The sequence below is a fragment of the Acanthopagrus latus genome, chromosome 21 (genome assembly GCF_904848185.1).
Source record: "Acanthopagrus latus isolate v.2019 chromosome 21, fAcaLat1.1, whole genome shotgun sequence".
Lineage (NCBI taxonomy): Eukaryota > Metazoa > Chordata > Actinopteri > Spariformes > Sparidae > Acanthopagrus > Acanthopagrus latus.
The window spans coordinates 22,979,336-23,000,141 of record NC_051059.1 but is presented as its reverse complement, the minus strand read 5'-3'; the positions used below and the strand labels follow the sequence as shown (position 1 = coordinate 23,000,141).

At 42.3% G+C, this 20,806-nt stretch overlaps 1 protein-coding gene across 6 annotated transcripts in view; it reads right to left on the bottom strand.

The window, feature by feature from the left end:
- Window positions 1-16,122: 16,122 nt before the first annotated feature.
- Window positions 16,123-20,806, bottom strand: part of epha4b (eph receptor A4b) — a 103,506-nt gene continuing 98,822 nt past the window's right edge. For all 6 annotated transcript variants that reach the window (XM_037085202.1, XM_037085204.1, XM_037085205.1 and 3 more), the window contains one exon: window positions 16,123-20,611. In XM_037085202.1, the coding sequence (XP_036941097.1) occupies window positions 20,512-20,611 (100 nt within the window). In that variant the 3' untranslated portion in view covers window positions 16,123-20,511. The remainder of the gene's footprint in view (window positions 20,612-20,806) is intronic.

Sequence of the window (20,806 nt, the reverse complement as noted above, 5' to 3'; positions counted from 1 at the left end):
CAGGCTGGGTGCTAAGTTAGCTAGTGAGCTAAGCATCTCATAGCTTTTCATAAGCATTTAAGAGCAATGTGAATCTATCTAACGCTTAAGAAATATTAAAGATTTCAGCAAACACATTTTACAATTCAGGGGAATAGACACAGCTGTACTGAGGACAATATGTTACTGTGAAATTACCTCAGAGAAATGACACAACAATGAAAACCCAAACAAGAAAAAAGACCTGCAAAAATGTTCTACAAGGTAATCAAGAACACAGTAAACAGAGAGAAGGAGGTCAATAATATGATGCGGAGAGCATACAATTAACTAAAAGCTAAACAGTACTTGTGTACACTCACACAAATGCTGTTATGCACAGACACACACATACACACTTCATTAATTCCTGACCAGTGACTGTGAGTCCTCGACAGCCCAGAGACATGCTGTTATTGAGATGCAGAGAGACTGCCGATGGTTGGTCTGAGCCCAGACTGTGCTCCACTGCTTCACAGCAGCCTCCGGTCAAGTGTCTGTCAATACCCAGAGAATGCTACATTAGAGCCCTGTTTGACCCGAGGGCTTTCGAATTTAGCCTGGTGTGAGCATTTGCATAAACACAGGTGTGTGTGTGTGTGTGCGTCTGTGTGTGAGTGTGTGCGCGCGTGCTCGCATGCTACCTGTGTACCTTCCAGTTTATGCATGTATCTCTGACTGCGAGCATGTGGATGTCGGGCTATTTCTCTGCTCACATCCTCCTCCTTGTTTTTCTCATTAGTAAAAGCGGACCCTGGTCGTCATTATGCCGTGATGGTCGGTTCCCACTGTGCAAATGTCACCAGAGTCCTCTCCCTGTGTCACCTCTGTCTGCTCCCTGCTGTCCCCTCTGACACCTCTGGGACCGTCCATGCCCTTTTTCTGACAAGGAACCCTGGTGATTGCACACACAGACACACAGACACACAGACACACACACTCACACACACATTCAGATATTTGATGGAAAACAGAAACACAGAAGAAACTCCAACAAAAATATCCACAGGCAGAAAAATACATATAACCTTTAGAGATCATCCCTTTTATAAGATGTATCATATTGATTTTTATGGTTATGCACTCTACATGTCTTATTACTTAATAATACACAGAATTAAAGAATGTGACGTCTTCAAGTTGTTATAAAAATATTCAGCCAATAAATGTTGCATGCCATCTTCACCCTACCATTGCATATACAGGTAACAACACCACTGTTTGTATCATCTGTCCTCTCCAGTGGTGCCCACATTGTCATTGCTAACGTTGCTAACACTAGCTAATACCCACATTGTGCTAACGCTAGCTAAAGCTTAAGTTGTGAATGTTGCTAACGCTAGCTAACACTGACACCGCTTAGCTATCTAGCTCACGATATGGCAGTGCTTGAATGCTGGGCACATATTTTAAAAAATATTGTTAAAGCCTGTGCTGACATGTGATACCAACGGCTTTATGCTACTGGCGTATGAACGTTGTTAGCACTGGTGGTTGGCTCCGTCTGAATTCTTACACAGAGAAAAATAAAATGATAATCGTGGATCTGACAAACGAGCTCTGTAGATGTGTTAAAGAATTATTTGTCTACATATAAACATGACCTTTTATATCTATACCACCAAGTGGTTAGAGACTCTGTATCACAGAGCGACTGACCTCTACAGGCGCATGATTCAGTATGAAACACTGCTGCTGTTCGCACGAATGTTGTTTTTCTCGGCTGACAGATGTGTTTAAGACGCGGCTACACCACCTCCATTAGTCACTTTGTAAAGACTTGGGATGTGATTTAGATGCTCTCCCGGCCACTTTGGCAGCACGGTTTTCCTGTGAACAATGTATAGCACACCATTTGCATTCTGCACGGCAACCAGTTAGATGCGTTTTAGCTGGGTAAGTGCTGCGTTGCCGTGGACTGGTAAACGCTCTTACAGATGGTGTTGTGCATGAGCCGTCGCCATAATGTTCATACTGTACGAGCAGCTCATTTAAACATAAGAAAAGATGCAGGTTTAAAATATTGCAACTAGGAAGTTCTTTCAGACTACGATACTGGAGGCATGAATTGAAAATCAGTTTTCAGCTAAAGGATGTAAGCAATTAGTCGAGGAAGAACGGATGAAAGAAAAAAAACAGACAGACAGAAAGATTGAGTATAGCGAGTAATAAGCAGAACCAAAGCTGAAACATCATTCATCTGTTTTCTGTAAGTAAACAACCCTAAAGCCACAGTAAGGAGAATTAGTATGTATATTATATCCTCTGGAAATGCAGATGCAGTTACTGTTCCTCACTATACTGTGTTTTCTTTGAATGTCAAGTTTATTAGTGCAGCCCTTCACTCCACTCACAGGCTCCAAGAGCTTTATAACAACGCCCACCGTCTGATAACAGTAAATGAAAATGGCACTACTGATGTCGGACTGGCAATGACAACAAGGAGAAAACTCCCACGACAAATGCAGCAGGAAACAGATCCCGCTCTCTGATCTTCATGCGGAGGGAAGGAAGATAGATATGCTCTGACCGTGGGGCTGAGGTTTGATACTTTCATAAAGCTGCAGGGGAAATGCTTAAAGAAAATTGTGGATATACAAAATGGGTTGTTTGTGTAGCTGCGTACTTAAATAGAACAAAGTTGTATTTTCCTTTTAGCGAAGTTCGTATAGCAGCAGCCTTTTGCTGCTGAGAGTATAAGCAAAGAGATGGAGGAGATACACCTGGGTCGACCCCACTTGTTGCCGAGGGGAGTTAAGTGTGAACACAGAGAGTTGATCAAAGCCTGGCTGCTGGGCAGTATGCCCCTGCAGTAGTCTGGCTCCTGCCTTCCATCTTGTTCATCTTGGCAGTGAAGCAGCTACTCAGAGTGCAGTACAGAAGACGAGAGAGCCGGTGGGGGGGGGGACCTTGCTCAGAGCGATTGAAGCTGTGGCAGAGTGTAGTTCAGCTGGAGTGAAGATTCAGATATGAGCTGTTGAGGAGTTCATTCAGAGAAAATATTGATCCTGATTCTGTGTTCTTCGAGGTACCAAGGTGGAGCGCTAGGAAACTTTATTGATGCTTATCAAACAAGTGAACACGAGAAAACATGATGTTTCAGCAAGACAAAGGATTGATATAGATGATGCCCTAAAAAAAAGGGCATAGTTTAAAACATTAACGATGAAACAAAAAATTGATTAAAATTAAGACTTTTGACATTATTTCAAAGACATCAATGTATTGTGTTATAGAGATATCTACTGAACTCTGAGTGCTAACCAGCCAGCCCTGAACTGTCCTTTCTCACAATATTACCTCAGGAGATCAGTTCTGAAAAGTAGCTGCACAATTAGCAGCAGTTAGTGGTTATTCCAATGAAATGCTCCCTCCTGTTTCCCTCATGTATGAATTCAAGAGTTGGCCACACACTCTTAAACACACCTTTAAAGCTCCTCTAATCAATAACTTGTAACTGTTTTATTGTTTCCTGTTTTTGTACATTGCATTGGGTGAACTGCATACTTTTATAATTAACAGATACAACAATGCCTTTGTGTATCGTCCCTGTCAGATAGATTAATAAATGAAAATAAGTAAATGAATAGTTTCTCTTAAATCCTGATTAGACTCCTGTGTATTAATTCAACGTGTGTTTTTATGTATTTTAGTCTTTGTGTGCTTGGTTTGGTTTTTGAATATTTTCTATTTCCTAGGTTCTTGGACTTTTCTTTTGCCTTTTTTCTCAGTTTCTTGCCATCAGTTTTCAGTTTTCTTGCCCACATTATTAGTTCTTTTTGTGTGAATTTGAGTCATTTTCTGCTCCAGTCACCTTCAAAACCTTTTCAGTAAAAAAAAGTTATTTTTAAGGAGCGTTTTGGCATGTTTTGACTCTAAATTGAAACCGAATTGGAGCTAAAAGGTGAAAATATGACTCCAAGTAACTGATAATATACCATCTTTATAAGGTGATATAACATAATAGTATAACATCCAACTAAAGTGGTCAAAAAATCAATTAATGTGAATGTAAGTAACGAGCACTCAGCGATTGGTCGATTTCTGTTCCTGATGTGCAACCAGCATCAGTCCTACCGACATAATGTGACCACCAGCACCAACATCATCTGTCATTATGCAGAAACCTTTATTCAAACAAACAGATGCTGATTGAGCTCGTTCATAGAGACATCCCCAACCAGAACACCTGAAAGTGGACACAATCATTAACGCTAGGCAATTTAATTGATTCCATTCAGAGGGATACACTGATGAGCTAACAATAATATCAAAATCAATAGTGTTTGTTTACACCGTTTTTGTTGTTGCCCCGTGTTGTCAATGTTGTGTGTGATCTGTGACAATAACTTCCAAATGATGTCGTCAGAAGCCGCTCTGATTGTGTCAGAATCTGTTGCCCTGTATTTTGACAGGACAAAAGAAAGAATGCAATAATTGCAGGTGGCGTTTTGTGGATCAATTATCCTTTGAACAGTGAATGTAAAGAAAAAAAGCACAAAAGAGGGAGCTTTAGGTGTGTTTAATGGTGTGTTAACCTTTCACCTCCGGGCAATTATGAATTTCCCTGCCATGTTTAATCAATGCTATCGATCGCTGTCGTTAGGTCTGTATTAATTGGACTTGACAAAAGGCATAATGCCGGTCACTGCGTGGCTGCTGCGCCCGCCCAGGAGAGGAGAGGTGATCATCAGGGATCAGAGCTGAATGGTAATGAGGGTGTGTGTGTATGGGCGCAGGAGATAATGCAAGAGAGACGTATGTGTGTGTGTGTGTGTCTGTGTGTGTCTGTGTGTCTGTGTGTGTCTGTGTGTTGAAGGTATGTGGGCTTGTGTGGTTTGGAGATGCACTCTGGGAAGTCTGTGTGGAATTTTAATGATGTTAGCACAGACTGCGGATTACAGTATTGTTCACAAACACAATATGTCCTCTTCACGCTTCCTCTTCCTCTTTTTTCTGTCGTTGTGTGTGTGTGTGTGTGTGTGTGTGTGCGTGAGTACTTGAATTAATGACCTTGTGCTGACAATAATCTGTTCGTGCAGTCGTATTAATGAGCATGACCTTAAATATAGTGACAAAATGCTACTACCCTCAAGATAAACTGTTATATTTAATGCCTTACACTTAGTTTTGAAGCTGCTATAACCATCTCACAACATATCACATGGATCAAAAAACACAATCTAAATGTTTATATCTCTTCTCAGTTTTGAAATGTCCTGTAGACGATATCCCTTAAAACTAAATATTGCATTCAAGTTGGTTCGTGGTTAGCGGACTCGCTGCAGCTGCTCAGGGTTTTTGAATTAGACGTGTGGCCCTTTGTCGCATGTCTTCTACCAAGCCACTCGTCCCGCTTCCTATCCATGTTAAGTTGTACAACCAAATTACCTCGGTAATCGACTCGTCAGGGCTTCCCTACAACGAGCACACTGCTGCAGGAGAGTGGTGAGCTGTGTTGTCTTTTCAATAGAAATCTGGCAAAGTTAGCAGATGTTTGACGCCTGGAACTATGTGCTGGGACTCTATTTGTACTGTTGCTTAAGTTTGGTGCAGTTCTGAGCATTATTTATGGCTATGAGTGGCTTTTTGATGGTGGTTTCTTGGTTGGAGGCATAGACTGCAGTGTATTGTTATTGTGCTGTCTTTTCTGAGGTTGCTAAAAACTTGATCTCTTGAGGGGGCTCTTACTCATGGTGTCATGGTGTGTTAGACCATGGATTAAACTTCTACCTGAATATCCCTTTAACAAGTTTGCCGCATCATCTTAAAAGCAGATATTATGCAAGTGCAAGGAATACAAGTCAGTACAATGACGGATGTAGGATGATACTGTGTGATAGTACTGTACGCAGCCACACATCTTATGGGTGTGTGAATCTGTGGCATCAGCAGGGTGGAATATTGACCACATGCACACACACTGACGTGTTTAAACGTTCAAACGTTATGTAACCACTTCCTTTGTTTGAGAAAATATTGCTGGTATTTTTGTAGCGTTGGCTGTAGGATAACTGACAGGTTGAACCACAGCTGTTATTAATACGGCTGCATCGCGTGATTGAATTAATTGTGTGGAGAAATGTTTAATCTTCAGGCTTTGGCATTGCAAACGGACAAATCTCTCTCTCTCTATCTCTTCTCTCCACACTCTCGTTCGTTCACACACACACACACATATATGCACGCGCATATATGCACATATAACGGCACGTACATGACTGAAATTGATCAGGTGTCCTCAAACCTCGGCTTCAGCTGCGGGGCCCTAAAATCAGCTCCAGCCATCCATCATGCTTTATAGCACATCGCAACATTACGGCGTGACAACAGACAGAGAGACAGAGAGAAAGGAAGGCAGTGGAGGGAGGGAGGCTATTAAAAAGAGCAAAACAGCGAGAGAGAGATGGAGAAAGAGAGAGGGAGATAGGTGGTGGGAGAGTGGGAGAAAAAAAAGGAGGGGGGGAGCATCAACCTTTGCTAATCAATATCCATTTCCCGGGGCTGTCATGTTGCCGCGAGAGTGGCTGCTGCATTACCAAACAGAACGTCTGATCCTAAATAAAATATCACCTTCAATCCAAACCATCCCATTCATCTTCATTTAACAAACACTCAGCTTTTGGCAATACCTTTTATGCACCCTCTTTGCCTTAGTCAGAATGAATATGTCAGAATGACAGGGCCTGGCACCTGCGTATGGGAACATTTCTCCACAGCAGACACTTGACTCACAGTGGCATTGTTGCACCGCACCGTTCAGACGGTTGATTCCGTAGGGATGGAACGCGACCAGCAATTGAATTTACAGTTTATGACTCAGGAGCTTAAAAGAAGGGGATTTTTTTTTTGTTTTTTTTTTCAATGCAAGACTATGAAATTAAATCCAAAGAAGTGCAAGAAAGGAGTGTGTGTGTTTTTCATTTATTTTCTTTCATGCAGGGGCTTTCCAGAGAGTGGGAGTACGCTGTCATCACGTTAAAATGAAATAAAACTGTGTAGCCACACACAAGTGTGTTTGTGTGTTTGTAGTAAAAGTACCCTAATGATGCAGAATCGGCTTAAAAATCTGTCCGTACGGCAGCGTATGTGTCCGTTCGTGCATATCCACTCCTTTAAATAAGTCTAGACTGACGGCTGACCTTATCAGCAGAAAGCAGGGCCTAATTTGTGTGATGATAAGTCTGAGAAAAACATGCGAATGCGCAAATTGGCTCTGCTCTCTCGCTCGCTATTTCTCTCTAGACCCCTGGTGCTCTCAGTTCTTCCTCCTCTCTCTGCCTGTCATGAGTCCACAGACGGCATTAAATAAATCATCTGACTTTTTATCAATCGGAAGGAAAAAAAAAAAAAGGAGCAGTGTAATGTCATTACAGATGTACTGCTTGTTTGCCTGATTCTCACGAGCTCTCTATCAATGGAGTCTTGGTTTTTCTGAGTGTGTGAGAGAGGCATGTGCCTCTCTGCGCACAAAATTGCTCTTTCCACATTTTGGCCTCCAGATTGGACCAGATAAACCTGAAAACACTGGACATCATTGAGTGGAAAATACAACAACGTGGGCCTCCAAACATCTTCCTGATCCGTCATTTTAGATGTCAATGTGAAGGATCACTCATTGTTGCCATTACCTGCATTTACAGTACGTGGGGGTGGAACTCATTATGAAGTAAGCTGGGAGACATGTTGGGAGTTGGGAGTCTTTGGTGGCAGACGGCGAGGGACTCTGCTGTCCTGTCCAGATCAAATGTGCGTCCTCCTCGTCAGGATAGTGCTGATGTAGTTTAACAGGAAGTGAATAAGAATAGTTAAAGTAATAACATTTTTTAATAAAGCAATGAGCAAAGCAAAGAGCTCCACTAACTCATGAGCGTGGCTCCATTTGGCACATCGGAGGACAGCAGGAAGGGACAATATGGGAGTTTAACCAGAGAGATTCGGCAAAGTGACAAGACTGCCGGCCCCACTCTTCACCAGATGTTGGCTGTGTTGCACACGGTGGTCTGCCAGTGGAAAGAAAAAAGCATTGAGCCATGTGCACTGATTACAGTGATCTTTGTTCAGGCCTTTGGACTCATTATAGCAAAAAAAAAAACAAGACCTGTTATATTTGTGTAGACGCACGTGGCTCTTCAGATGTGCGCCGGGCTGAGAGAGAGAAAGCAAAGAAAGAACAGAAGCAAAGAGAAAAAAAAAAAAGTGCAGTGAAAAGGTCTCGTGTCATCTCATTTGTCTGTCTTTGCCCTCTCCTCCTCTCTCATGGCATCCTGTCGCTGTGTGCTCTGATCAGTGGAGCCGTGACAGGAGCCTGCTCCTCAGAGCTGCATCTCCACTTCAAACACTGAGGCAAATGACCCGCTGCAGCACGGACGCGGTGGCACGCAGGATTTATATGCACGCGAGTACACACACACATTCACACACTCCCTCCCGAACACATACACTGTACATGCACGCACGCTTGCACACAGAGATATACACGAGTTCCTGGGATGTCTTAACTTTTCCTTTGGGTCTGCCTGAGATGTCGTCTCTTCCAGCAGCTGCTAACAGTCCATTTCAGCCTCTAACCCTGCCTGGGGCCGGAGCCGTACGCTGGAGTGCTAATGATCTCTGTGCTTCGGTCTGTCCCGCCTTCTCCAACCCGTCCATCCCTTCACACATTTCTCACTGCCTCTATAACTATATCCCCCTCACTTACTGCACTGTCTCTCCCTCTGATTGCATCTCTGTGTACAATCCTCCCCGTCAGTACCTGCACTGTTTAGTATTCTTGTTCGCGAGCTTGTCCATAATTGTGTGCGTTTGCAGCCGAGCACATCTTTGTAAACCCAGTGTCCATTAACATTGTGTTTACTGTCCCTGTATCATTAAGAACCGCAGACGTGTGTCCTAGTAAAAAGACTAGGACATAAACTGAAGTGATGTAGCCTCGGTCAGACTCACATTATTCTCTGTTCTACTTCCACGGCTGCCTGGGAGCCTAAAAGCCTTCATAAATTACACTGTTATTTGGGTCAAACCTCCGTTAGTAAGCACGTGGCTGATTTAGAGCCCCAAACGCCTGTATTTGTGCTTTATACGCGTGTGCACATAACCACACGCACACACACACACATAAACGAATGCTGTCGTAATGGCATAAACAATAAACATTAATTCACATCACACAGCGTATAGACGGAGAGAAAGGCTCGAACGTTTTTCATTTTTGTGAACAGGCCACAAGTAGAGTTTGAGTCAGCACTCACACACTGTCGGAAACCCTCTCATGTGGTTCAAACATCAACTATCGCAGTGCGTGTGCGTACTATATGCGGTTATGGATAGTGTGTCCATGTGTTGGTTCGCCTCCAGTGTCGCTGTTAGTTTTCCATGACAACTTACAAACCGTGCGATTGTGGTTTTACACTACGAGAACCCACCGACTGTGTTTTTTTTTTTTCTCCTCAACTTGTAATTTGACTGTCCTGCTGGTTTTTCCTCTGTGTACTTCCAAGGTTTATTTTCTTTACTTCTCCCCGCGCAAGTCTAACTGCTGTGTATGTGCATACGGTTGCTACACGACAGGTTAAATATAGTTGAATTTAATTCTAAAAGAATTTTATATAAAGTCAAGTTTTACCAGCAGAAAATAAGATGATGATATTTCTGCAAACCTACTTCATCCCGAAACTTTTATTAATAACTTCACTTGCTTGATCACATGTTCCTATGTGCATGAAAGTACTGTATTAAAGGAGACATGTTGTGCTTTTTCATTTTTTTCCCTTTCCTCTAGTGTTTTATACATTTTTGTGTATGTAAACGGTATTGAAAGTTAAAGTGGAACTCTCGCCAAAATGCACGCTAGACTTTTTTGTGAATGTAGCTGAGTCAAACCTTCCTGTAAGAGCATAATTTAGAAGAAAGAAGCACTTTAAAGATTTACTGTTTATTTTCGTTTTCGGGTCAAACTCATTTTCAATGAGAGTGCTATGGACACTTAAGCGATAAAACAGTAAGAAGGCTCAACACAACATGAAACTTTGCTTGTAGTATCACCAGGGTCTCTACACTTTAACACCAGCATTGAGAACATTGTTTGTGTACACTGAGTTTACTAAAAAGAACGTTTTTGAACATCGATCTTTAGCAGGTCTTAGTGTTTTAAAAATAGCGATTTTGATGCTGTTGTAAAAGTGCTCGTAGCACTCGCATTGAAAATGAGTTTGACCCAAAAACAAAATTATGGTAAATCTTAAAAGTGCCTCTTTCTCCTACATGCCAAACTAAACATAACGGTACTATCATGCTGAGATTTAGCAGGAATATTGTCAGCCATCTTTTATTTTTTTCATTTAGCGTTCTAATATATGCTTAGAATCCATAAACACAAAGCGCTGCTAAGGTTGATGGAAATGTGATTTTGTTTTAAAATTCTGAATTGATGATGAGGCGCTACAGGGAAAGCGAGGCAATATTTCAATATGTACCAAAGTAGTGGAGTGAGTTGATGAAAACCTTTCAGAAACCCACTGTTGAAACTCAATTATGCATGGCTGTCACATTTAAACACTGGTTTTCTTCGCCAGGAACCAACATTTGAATGGTTTCATAAAAATGACAGTTGTAATCATGTGTGCAAAGTGACCAGAATGATTTCCGTACTTTAGTTTGATATCAGCAGTCATTCAAAAAACAACAAAACAACAAAACAAAATAGAATAGGTGCATTTTTCAGAAATTGGATCGCAAAAATCAAGAAATAAGCAACTGACATCCCAATAAGTGTGTCTCAGATGGTCCAATAAAGATGCATATGAAGGACCATTTGCATCAGTTAGGTTGTTGACCCTTGACCACCAGAAAACCCTCCTCATCAACTTCAACCCATTGACCAGCCTGTCACACAAGCTGGTCGATCCCTCACGTCGTCCTGCTCTAATTTATTTCGTTTTGCGGAGGAAAGTTCTACATGCCAACCGTTACATCTCTTTGATGCTCTCTTTCCATTTCTTTGCACAACGTGAACGTTCCTTTCTCGTACCCTGTAATTATCCAAACACACCTACGCACAAACGCACAACCAGCAGCACCAGTCACCCCTGCTCGGCTTCCCCCTTGTGCTACCCGTCAAATCCCCAGAGGCTGCCACCAATCAATGCCATGCAGACATGCCCACTTGTCAATGGCAGCCATTATGTAGATGACAAACAGGAGGAAGAGGAGGAGTAGACGCAGGAGGGAAGGTAAAGTAGTAAAGAAAAGGTGGCCCCTATAACGGTAACAAAAGGACCAGGAGATGACTGAATATGCCTGTTTTTTTTTGTTTTTTTTTTTAGACATAAAGAATAATACCACAGTACGGAGGCATTTCCATACGTAATAGAAAAAACATTTTCTTTACGGTGGCATAGTTTCTCTAGGTCTAACGATGCTCTAGTGAGACAGTTTAAAGTCATTCCAACCCACCACTAAAAATGTTCCGTGCTTTCAACTCGCGACTCTGGAAAAAATTAAGAGACCACCCCATATATTTGGAAAGTCTTGACATAGTGGCCTACCAAAATCGTCTCGGAGCCATCAAAGATAAAAGCGGGGCTTTTCCCCAAAAATAATGATGGAAGAAAATTTTATGGGTGTTTTTTTTTTTTAAGTGTATTGTGTATTTCAGGATTCGGAAAGAGGATGTTTGATGATGGTCGACTTTGGAAATTGGAGTTTGAGAATAGACATTCTTAATTTTATAGAGTATGACGGTAGTTTTAGAGCAGGTTGTCCATCCATGAGAGAATTGCCGGTTTGATACTTATGTGTCCTTGAGTAAGACACCCAGATTCCTTCGTAGTTGCAATATTGCCATTCATGTCAGTGTGTGTGTGGGTGAGTGAATGAGAAATGCTTTATGAATGCATTTCATTTAGCACCTACAACTTCCTGGTATGTTTACAATGAAAATGAATTTGTTTTTCCATGACAATAGAGGTATTATTCTACTACCTGACAAAGCCATGTGGAGTGTACAGTATATACAAGATGTATGTTGTGATACTGCTGCAGGTGTTGGGAATGCAACCTTCATAATCCTCTGCATATGAGGAACAACACGAGGGAAAAGAAGTAGATAATGGGGTGATGAAAGCAGCAGGAGTTTACAGGCTGTTGCTCGGAGGAGAACCGTATTGTTTTGCTGCTTTTGAACTTACAGAAAACTGTGTCGACGATGGAGTTCTGTATTTTCACCACTTGAGTGCTTAGAGATTACCAAAATATGTAATGGGCTACATAATGTACATAGTGGCCTGCAGGCCTACACCTTTGTTTGGTTTAGAAAAACCTTTCCTCTGGATCCAAAAACACCGAAACATCTTCCCCCAGCTCAGCCGCAGCCCGTCGATGGGGGGTTGCTGTGGTTTTTCGAGGCTCCTTCCTTGTAACATCAAAGCTTGATTGATGGCACTTGAGGAGGCTGCGCTTGATTATACGGGATCGGAAACACACATAAACACGTGGTGTGTACAAAAGAAAACGCTCGTGTCTCTCATGTACACACACAGGCAACACGGGCAGGAAATCACGCAACGCGCTGCAATCAGAAGTCATACAGGGCTCTTAATGGGATTTCACAGAGGGGAATGACGCTGCCTGTACATTACTGAGCAGGAAGACATTAGCAGTATATTTACAGTTAAGTAAGTAAGACGTATAGACTCTGTTACCCCAGATGAGTTTCTGAGCCCTGGAAAGATATGCAGCCTGCGGCTATCTGTTGTGTAATTTACAGACCAACACATGTGGTCCTGCTACGTTTGCTCTAAATTTAGAGCTTCGTCCGTAGAGTGCCCAGTTTGAGAAAGAGCGAGTTTGTCTTTGGTCAGAGTCCCTCTTGAGTCATCCAATAGCAGTTCAGCGAGTCATGTCTGCGAGGCATTAAACGGTGATTTCCACATCTGTGAGGGATTATGTGGTCAATATTATCTCAGTCGCTCCAAACCCCTCCAAGTTTTTCTTCACCTTTTTTTTTTCTTCTTAAAACTTGAACACATTTTATTCTCCTCTCCTCTTATTCTCTTCATCCTCTATCTGCTTCTGCTCTATTTTGGAAATCTGTTAGTGATTTTCGGTGGTGACAGCTGTCCAATACCAGCAGGGTTCTTGCTGATTCTCTGTTTCTGATCACCTATTTGTCTTGGGTCAAAAAGGATTTTGAAATACTAGTTTTAAGCACAGTTGAAGCCAACAACCATGGGCGGACTATGAAACAATGGGACGCTGTGCAGTGTGCACAGTCTCTTTTTGGTCATTTTGCATTTCTGTTTTCTCATAATTTTGCATTTCTTTGTTGTCCATTTATGTCTGTTTTTACCTGTTTTCCTTCTCTTTATAGTCATTTGTAGCTCTGTTGTCATTGTCCATGTCACTGAAGTAATTGGTGTCCATTTCTGGTTGTTTTCCATCTCTTTGTGGCTGTTTAACAGACCTTTGTAGTTGTTTTCAGTCTCTTTGCAGCTCATTCACAGTCGTAATGTATTTGTTTTGAATCTCTTTGTAGTCGTGTTTGCGTTAATGAAGTGCTGTTTTGCCATTAAACTTTATATTCAAATTGCAATTGGACAGTACTTTATATTGTGAAGCTGTAATATAAAGGGAATAAGAATATTGGATTTGTTTTGGCCTCTTGACCCGTTGGGGCTCTGGTCTGGGCTGAATGGGCCGGTCCAGCAATCTATCCATTACAGTTTTTGTCCACCAAATTAATTTGAGCTGACGTTTATTACTGATCTGAGCTGCAGTGATGCAATAAACTCCCCCCTATCTGGTGTCCAGTTGACACTCCAACAAAAGCCAAGAATTGTTTCCACATGCAATCGGACCCAGGTGTGTTATCTTTACTGTCGTCTCACCGTTCTTCTCTCCTCTTTGTATTTTCTGTCCCGACTAAAACTTGCACGGATCAAATCGCAGCTCCGTCAACATCCGTTCTTTACCGCACGCACTCAAACACAACAGAGACCATGACGCAGACATACACCCAGGGTGGCGTCTCGTTCCTGTGGCTGATGAGAGCAGGCATGATGGGAGTGAGGCATGTAATGTGATTTATAGAGCTGGGCTCACTTTTCAAATTCAATCAGGAACTTTGATTACTGATGAAAATTTCAGACAGGAAATCGCTTTGATAGCAAACTAAAACCTCATGAGACAGAAGACCACTGGTGTGTGTGTGTGTGTATGAGTGTGTGTGTGTGTGTGGAGCGCACAACACAGAGCCCATCTGAAACCGGCCATATTTGATTAGAGGGAGGACACACGCAATGCAATCAAGAGTGAGGAGGAACTTTACAAATTTAACCGATGACCGATAAAATCTTTCCCCCACTTTAAATTTTATCTGCTCTTTCTTTTCGTCTCCATTCTCCAACACATGAGCATCTGTTTTGGTCTCACAAGGGTTATGAACACACAGATGAAACATTAACACAGCCTTGGACACACACACGCACACATATGGCTGACCCTGCAGAGGTCATGGTGGATCTATGGCGGTTTGGTCTCTTGTGTTATTTTAATGTCTGCTGTTGCACATGAGGGGACACTCAAACCCGCACCTGACATCATGACAGAGAGGCCCAATTACCATTCCCATGGGAGACAGAGAGAGCAAGAGCGCGTGTGTGTGTGTGTGTGTGTGTGTGTGTGTGTGTGTGTGTGTGTGTGTGTGTGTGTGTGTGTGTGTGTGTGTGTGTGTGTGTGTGTGTGTGTGTGTGTGTGTGTGTGTGTGTGTGTGTGTGCCGTAGTAAGAAAGTACAGGGAAGAGGACCCGAGACAAAGGCGGAGATAAAGAGTGAGAGACCGAGTGCTTGTGCATGTATGTGATGCAAACATGACAGGCTCATCAGTCACCAATGGCCTTTTAAAGTGTTCTCCATAGGGACACCTGACCTTTTCACATGATGCCAATAGCAGCTGCATGATGAATCAATCGCCTAAGCCTCTGGCTCCCAGTAGCCTCCATGTTATCCAGAGTAAATATGTGAGATGACATTCTCCCTGTTGAGACACCTGGAGACAAAAGCCCCAAGTTATGGATTGGCCTTTAATAGAGAAAAGAAACCCAGTGGTGATAGCAGCGAGACAGAGAGAGGCAACGGACCCCGAAGAAAGGGCTGCATGCGGCGAAAAGTTTTGGATGGATGGGGTGGATGGATAGATTGATGGAGGTGAGGGGAAATTAGAATGCGATGAGATCAGGAAAAAAAGGCAAAGAGGAGAGGGAGATAATGGGGTATTCGAGGTCGGAGAACCCGCCACAACCTTTCTGTCTGTCTGCACAGGATGGATAGGAAATGGGAAGGGAAAAATGGGGGATGCACGAGGCCAGCAGAAAGATTAGGAGGAGGGCAGTGGGAGAAGATAGATACTGAGGAAATGGAGAACAGGCCCTGAATATTCTGTATGTGTAGCTGTGTGTGTGTGTGTGTGTGTGTGTGTGTGAGGGTGAGCGAGGGAGCGATAGGGGAATATGGAGCCTAATATGATGGACTAAATGAGGTGTAATGGCAGTAACATAGAGTGACAGCAACTGGGCCAGTGCATTACGGGGTTAACCAAGGCTAGAAGTCACTGACCTCCCCCCTCCCACGAGACGGAATTATCTCTCTGCAAGGAACACACACACACACACACACACACCCTGCAAACACACACTGATAATGAAGATGCGGTTGCAGGGCGGCCATATTTTTGCCATCAACTTATGGCACAATGGGAATTTCACCACCGCTATCACCATTAGAGCCGAGCTGGGGACAAACGAGACTACCCCTTGAGTTTCCCAGCCATGCGCTCATTTTCTGCAAGACTGGTCAAACACTCACCAAAACAAATTCTGATATCCTCAGGCTTTGTTACCCAGCAGAAAATAATTAAACGTGGGCTTCGTAACACTTTCATGTCGAGGCACTTTGTGTTTTTATACAGTCATATTCTGCAAGTCCCGCTGTCATTTTTTACCGTGCAGCTGTGCCAGCTAACAAGTGTGTTTTGCATCTTTGAATGTCAGGGAGGATGAAAAAAGGGAAGGAAAATGTGTGAAAGAAAAAAGACACTGCAGTCTTCAGGTGAGAAATTAGAAATATTAGCATATTTATTACAGCAACATGAAAGACATTAGAATGCCTACACCCTTTACAACAAGCAACGCAGAGGAAAACTGGCATGGGGACAAATAAGCGTTGTACGATGGCCAAAGAAAGAGAGAGAGAAAGAGAGAGAGAGCTGAAAGTCTCCAATAAGAGTCACTCATGAACATTTACAACACAGACCTGGTGGGGACTGGAGGACAAACACTGTATTTGAGATCAAGCAAACCAAACCACATACCTAACCTTGATAGGGTGAATAGTGACACAAACCCGGGACTTTGAGCGTGGGCATTACTTCTGAGTGTTGGATAAACATGTAAAAAAAGCAAGGCTGTAGTTGCACTTTACCCAAATTTTGTTTTGGTGATAATTACATTTGTATTGCATGAGGAATCCTGGATATGCAAATGATGTTGCACCAGTCGAATTGTAAGCTAACTACGTAGATCGCTTGTATTTCCTTTTGAGAATACCCAATGACTCAAATAAATAAGAACGATTCTGTCAGTTCCTCTGTGAGCTTTTATAGTTCATCAGCTTTAAGATTCATGACAACAATCAAATTGACTTTTGTTCGGCTGAGAGGATTGAAAGTGAAGGTGCTGTTGGAGGGGAGACTGTGGGATGTTACAAAACCGGGGTGTTGATGTGAGGTCATCTTAAGAACACAGATAAATACTACTTGTACATACACGTTACTCTTAATATCGCCTCTATAGGGCAACAGAAAAGAACAATAGCTCAGTAAATAAGGCATCTAAAAGGCCAGCGGTCAAGGGTAGTCCGCTAGAGTGAAATCATAGAGTTAGCAAGAGTAGAATGTACTAATGGTTCTGGACTCTCCAAAGTCTATTGAATTTATTGTGCGTGTAAATGATGAAACGGCAGCAGTGGTTTGGCAAACTGCGTTTAATTTATGGATTGTGTATTGTAGGCTGTAACTGTATGTGGGTGCCTTCTGTATTTGGACATGTTTTCATGCCATTATTTGACAAATTCTGAAACAATGGGGCAGAAAAAGCACAAGTAAAAAGCTGCCAATCAGTGGTCGAAACCTTCGTCTCGCCTCAGCTGACAGTTCTCTAAGTCCCGGCCCCTCAGCCTGTCAAGCTTTCCATTTTAGAGTGGCACATTTATAATCAGAGTGGCTAATAATCAGTATTCTCTATAACTTCACTTCCAGACATTTTTTGGCTCTAAGTGTCACTGGAATCATTTATTAGGGTAAGCTAGCTACCAGTGCTATCTTTAGCTCGATTAGTTGGTTGAAAAATGCTCCTTCAGCTGACTTTGTAATGTTTAAAATGCCCTTGTTTCAAAAAGAATGGCATTTTTTTAAAAAGGTGCAAGTTATTGCCTTATGATATGGTGCAAAAGAAGACCGAGGCCAAAGCTGAACGTCCAAAAAAGTCAACATGATCACCAGTTGATACATGCGGAAGACATGGAAACACAGAAACAACATTCCTGATTTACTAGTAAAGGTAAGATAGGGCTGTCATTTAGTTTTAACATGAGCTGTTTTGCTGTGTAGCTTCCAAACTTTTCTTTTTGTCCCATGCGTATTGTAGAAGAACAGGGTTATTTTTAACACTACAAGAGAAAAGGCTTCAAAGATGTACGCTATGATTAATGAGTAATATCAGCTGGAGCAGTGAGCGATGTGGCAAGTGGGTGTAAACTTCCTTAAATCCAATAAAGGACAGAAGAGCGGCACTGTTGTCAGCCTAAACTCTGACGCTCAAGATCGGCTTCAGTTTTATTTTTGTAACCTGTGACCTCACAAACAAAGGCAAGCACCTTAATTAATGATGTGTACTTTGACCTTGGAAGCAATGCAAGGTTACTACTGTAGGTTAGCTAGTTAGCTTGACATGCTAATAACTGCAGCTTACATTACAGACAAATGCTCTGTTGTTTAGTCATTCCTTACACTTCTGCTGTTGTATTTTGGGATTTGGAAGGGCTTTGAAAAAAGCCACCGCCATCCAAATGAAATCACGACATGCAAATGTTTCAGAATATGGAGAAATGCAAAGCTTGACAGGTCTGCCGTGCCTAGTTACGGTTGCTAAGCTGTGATAGGACCAATTCTGCTAGGAGGAGGGGTTAAACTTGTGATGTCAGTGGATAGAAAATTGAACTGAGGACCTTCTCCTCCTCGCATTTGTACAAGTTCTGTTGTAGGCCGACTCCGGCTTAAAAAGTGCATGTAATTACTGTTACTAATTGCTCAAATTAAGCCAGTGTATCGATGAGGAAAGTCCATTCTACTCATTCTAACACTATGGTAGAAACTGCAGTCACTGTCACCTGTCAATCAAAGCTGAAGCTTTGCACCCTGCTACATTCCTTTGTTCAGACCAACGAATCACCTCCCCTCTCTTTTCACCTGTATGAGCCGCCCCTGAACGAGTACTTCAGAAATCTCTTTTTCACAATTAAAGTACATCATAGTCATCATCGTCATCATCATCATCATCGTTATCATTACAAACATTCTAACATTGGAAATCAACACTGTACATATTTTACACTATGATACAATCATATATACTGTACTTTTTGCCACTGTTGGTCCTATAGAGTACCACATATATTAAAACTGGGTTTTGGGAATACACTTAAGCGGGTTCAGTGCCATTAATGCAGTGCACACACAGAGGGTCCCATCATATTAAACCTTTTAATTAACGTGATAAGGAGCTGTTTCCTTCCGATAAGGAAAAACCAACAAACCAGTGTATTGTTGATGAGGGTTCTCAGTCATCCAGGTCGAAGTCATTCCAAGTGCTGTATCGATGGAACTGAAACGGGTCCAGTTGGCTACGATACAGCACCTAGAAAACCTGTGTCTTGGCTTTTTGGTGTAAACATTGTTTTGTATATTTACCGTATTGGTTTGACACTAGGGGTGCTTGAAACAGATTGGCATGACTGAAAGACAGACAGTACAAGACACACCTATCATCCTCTTTCAACTGAGGGTTTAACCTCTTGTGGTGACACAGCTGAAAATCGACACTGCTTTTCATCTCCTTGAAAGACAGAGTCCATCTGGAGACTCCTTTATTTGGACATAATACTGTAATCATTGTGGCCGGCCTTGTGTTACCATCCAACCTTAGGAACTGATTGAAAAAAAAAAGACTAGTAAGAATGAAGGTATGTTGCCCAGATGAACATTTCAAGGTTACTGTACATGGCACAACACTGGAAAAAACAAGTCACACGTTCTTAACAGTGTCAACTCTATCATGACCTTGGCATCACCTTCGCACCTTCTTCACAAAACACAAAAAAACGTTCTCAATACACCTGAAACATGGGAAGGCAGACTCTCGGGCTGAAATATTCCCAACCACATCACACAGTCACAGCTGAATAGACGATGTTGTTTGGAATAGTCATTTATGGAAGAGTCGAAATGTATTTGTGCTAACTGCACCAGTTTTCTGCCGTTTCTCTGCACTCTCACCTCAAGTGCAAGCGGACAAGCAAACGTGCACTTGTCTAGTTTCTATGGAAGTGTGTCTGAGAGCAGTCTTTAGGGAAGCCCTTGTCCTCTTCAAATACACTATTTAAACGAATCCCACTTCCATCCTACGTGAACTAGCAAATTTACATCCCTGTCTGTTTCTGAAGGTCCAGGTTTTTCTGTTCCCCTTCACCCCACACATTCATGTCATTCAGACTCTCGCCTCATTCATTGGCTTCCTGTATAGAGAGAGCACTGGAAGGGGCCGTACACATACTAGGTAATAACTCCTATTAAGGTCCAGCGATATAAACCTCACCACCAATACAAACGTTAGGTCCATCTCTACGGTTGTGGGACACACAGCCCATATAAACATATATCTACACATATACATATCTTCTGACCCTTTTTTAAACTCTTGAAGGTGAAACTCAAAACAGAAACAAAATGACAGTAAAAACCGACTGTACACCTCACAGACAGTGGTGATAATTATATTCTAATTTTTTTTTTTTTTATCATTTCATTTGTTAAAAATCTTTTTTTCTTTTTCTTCTTTTGTTGAGCTGATATGACGTGAAATGGTCTGGGATGCTCTTGATGTGGCCTTGTTGTTGGACATGTGTCTCTCTGTTGCTCCATAATGGTGGTTGTGTTGCTGGGACTCTGAGTGCTAAAGCCGGTAGTGCCCATCGTGGATGGGAGGAATGGTGAAACTGCGAGAGGGTGAAGGAGTCAAGCGTCCATGTTGTCTCCATCTCAGTGTGTCTCAAAATTAATGGAGGCCAGAGCACAGATTATCCGTTACAACTCCATTTCAGTGGGGAAACTCTTCACAGGAGCATCCATTTTGGCTCTGTCTCACTGTATGTTGAGTGGAAACTGTTATACTTGGACGTGCGTCCCTTGGGTCTGCAGGCCCTGTGCGCTGGACAAAATCTTCTTCTGATGGCCGGCCAGAGTCACACCCATCTTAGACAATTCACTACAGGGAAGACAGAAAAGACATGCAGGCATGAAAAATGATTTATTAATGACACTTTGAAAAAGAACATGAAAATTTACATCCTTCAAATGCCAAGCAGTTGGTGAGATTTCATGTCCAAGGTACTTGTCTGAATCCCCTTTTTTAATTTAAAATGACACTCAAGTGGAATGTATGAGTCTTTACTGACAGTAT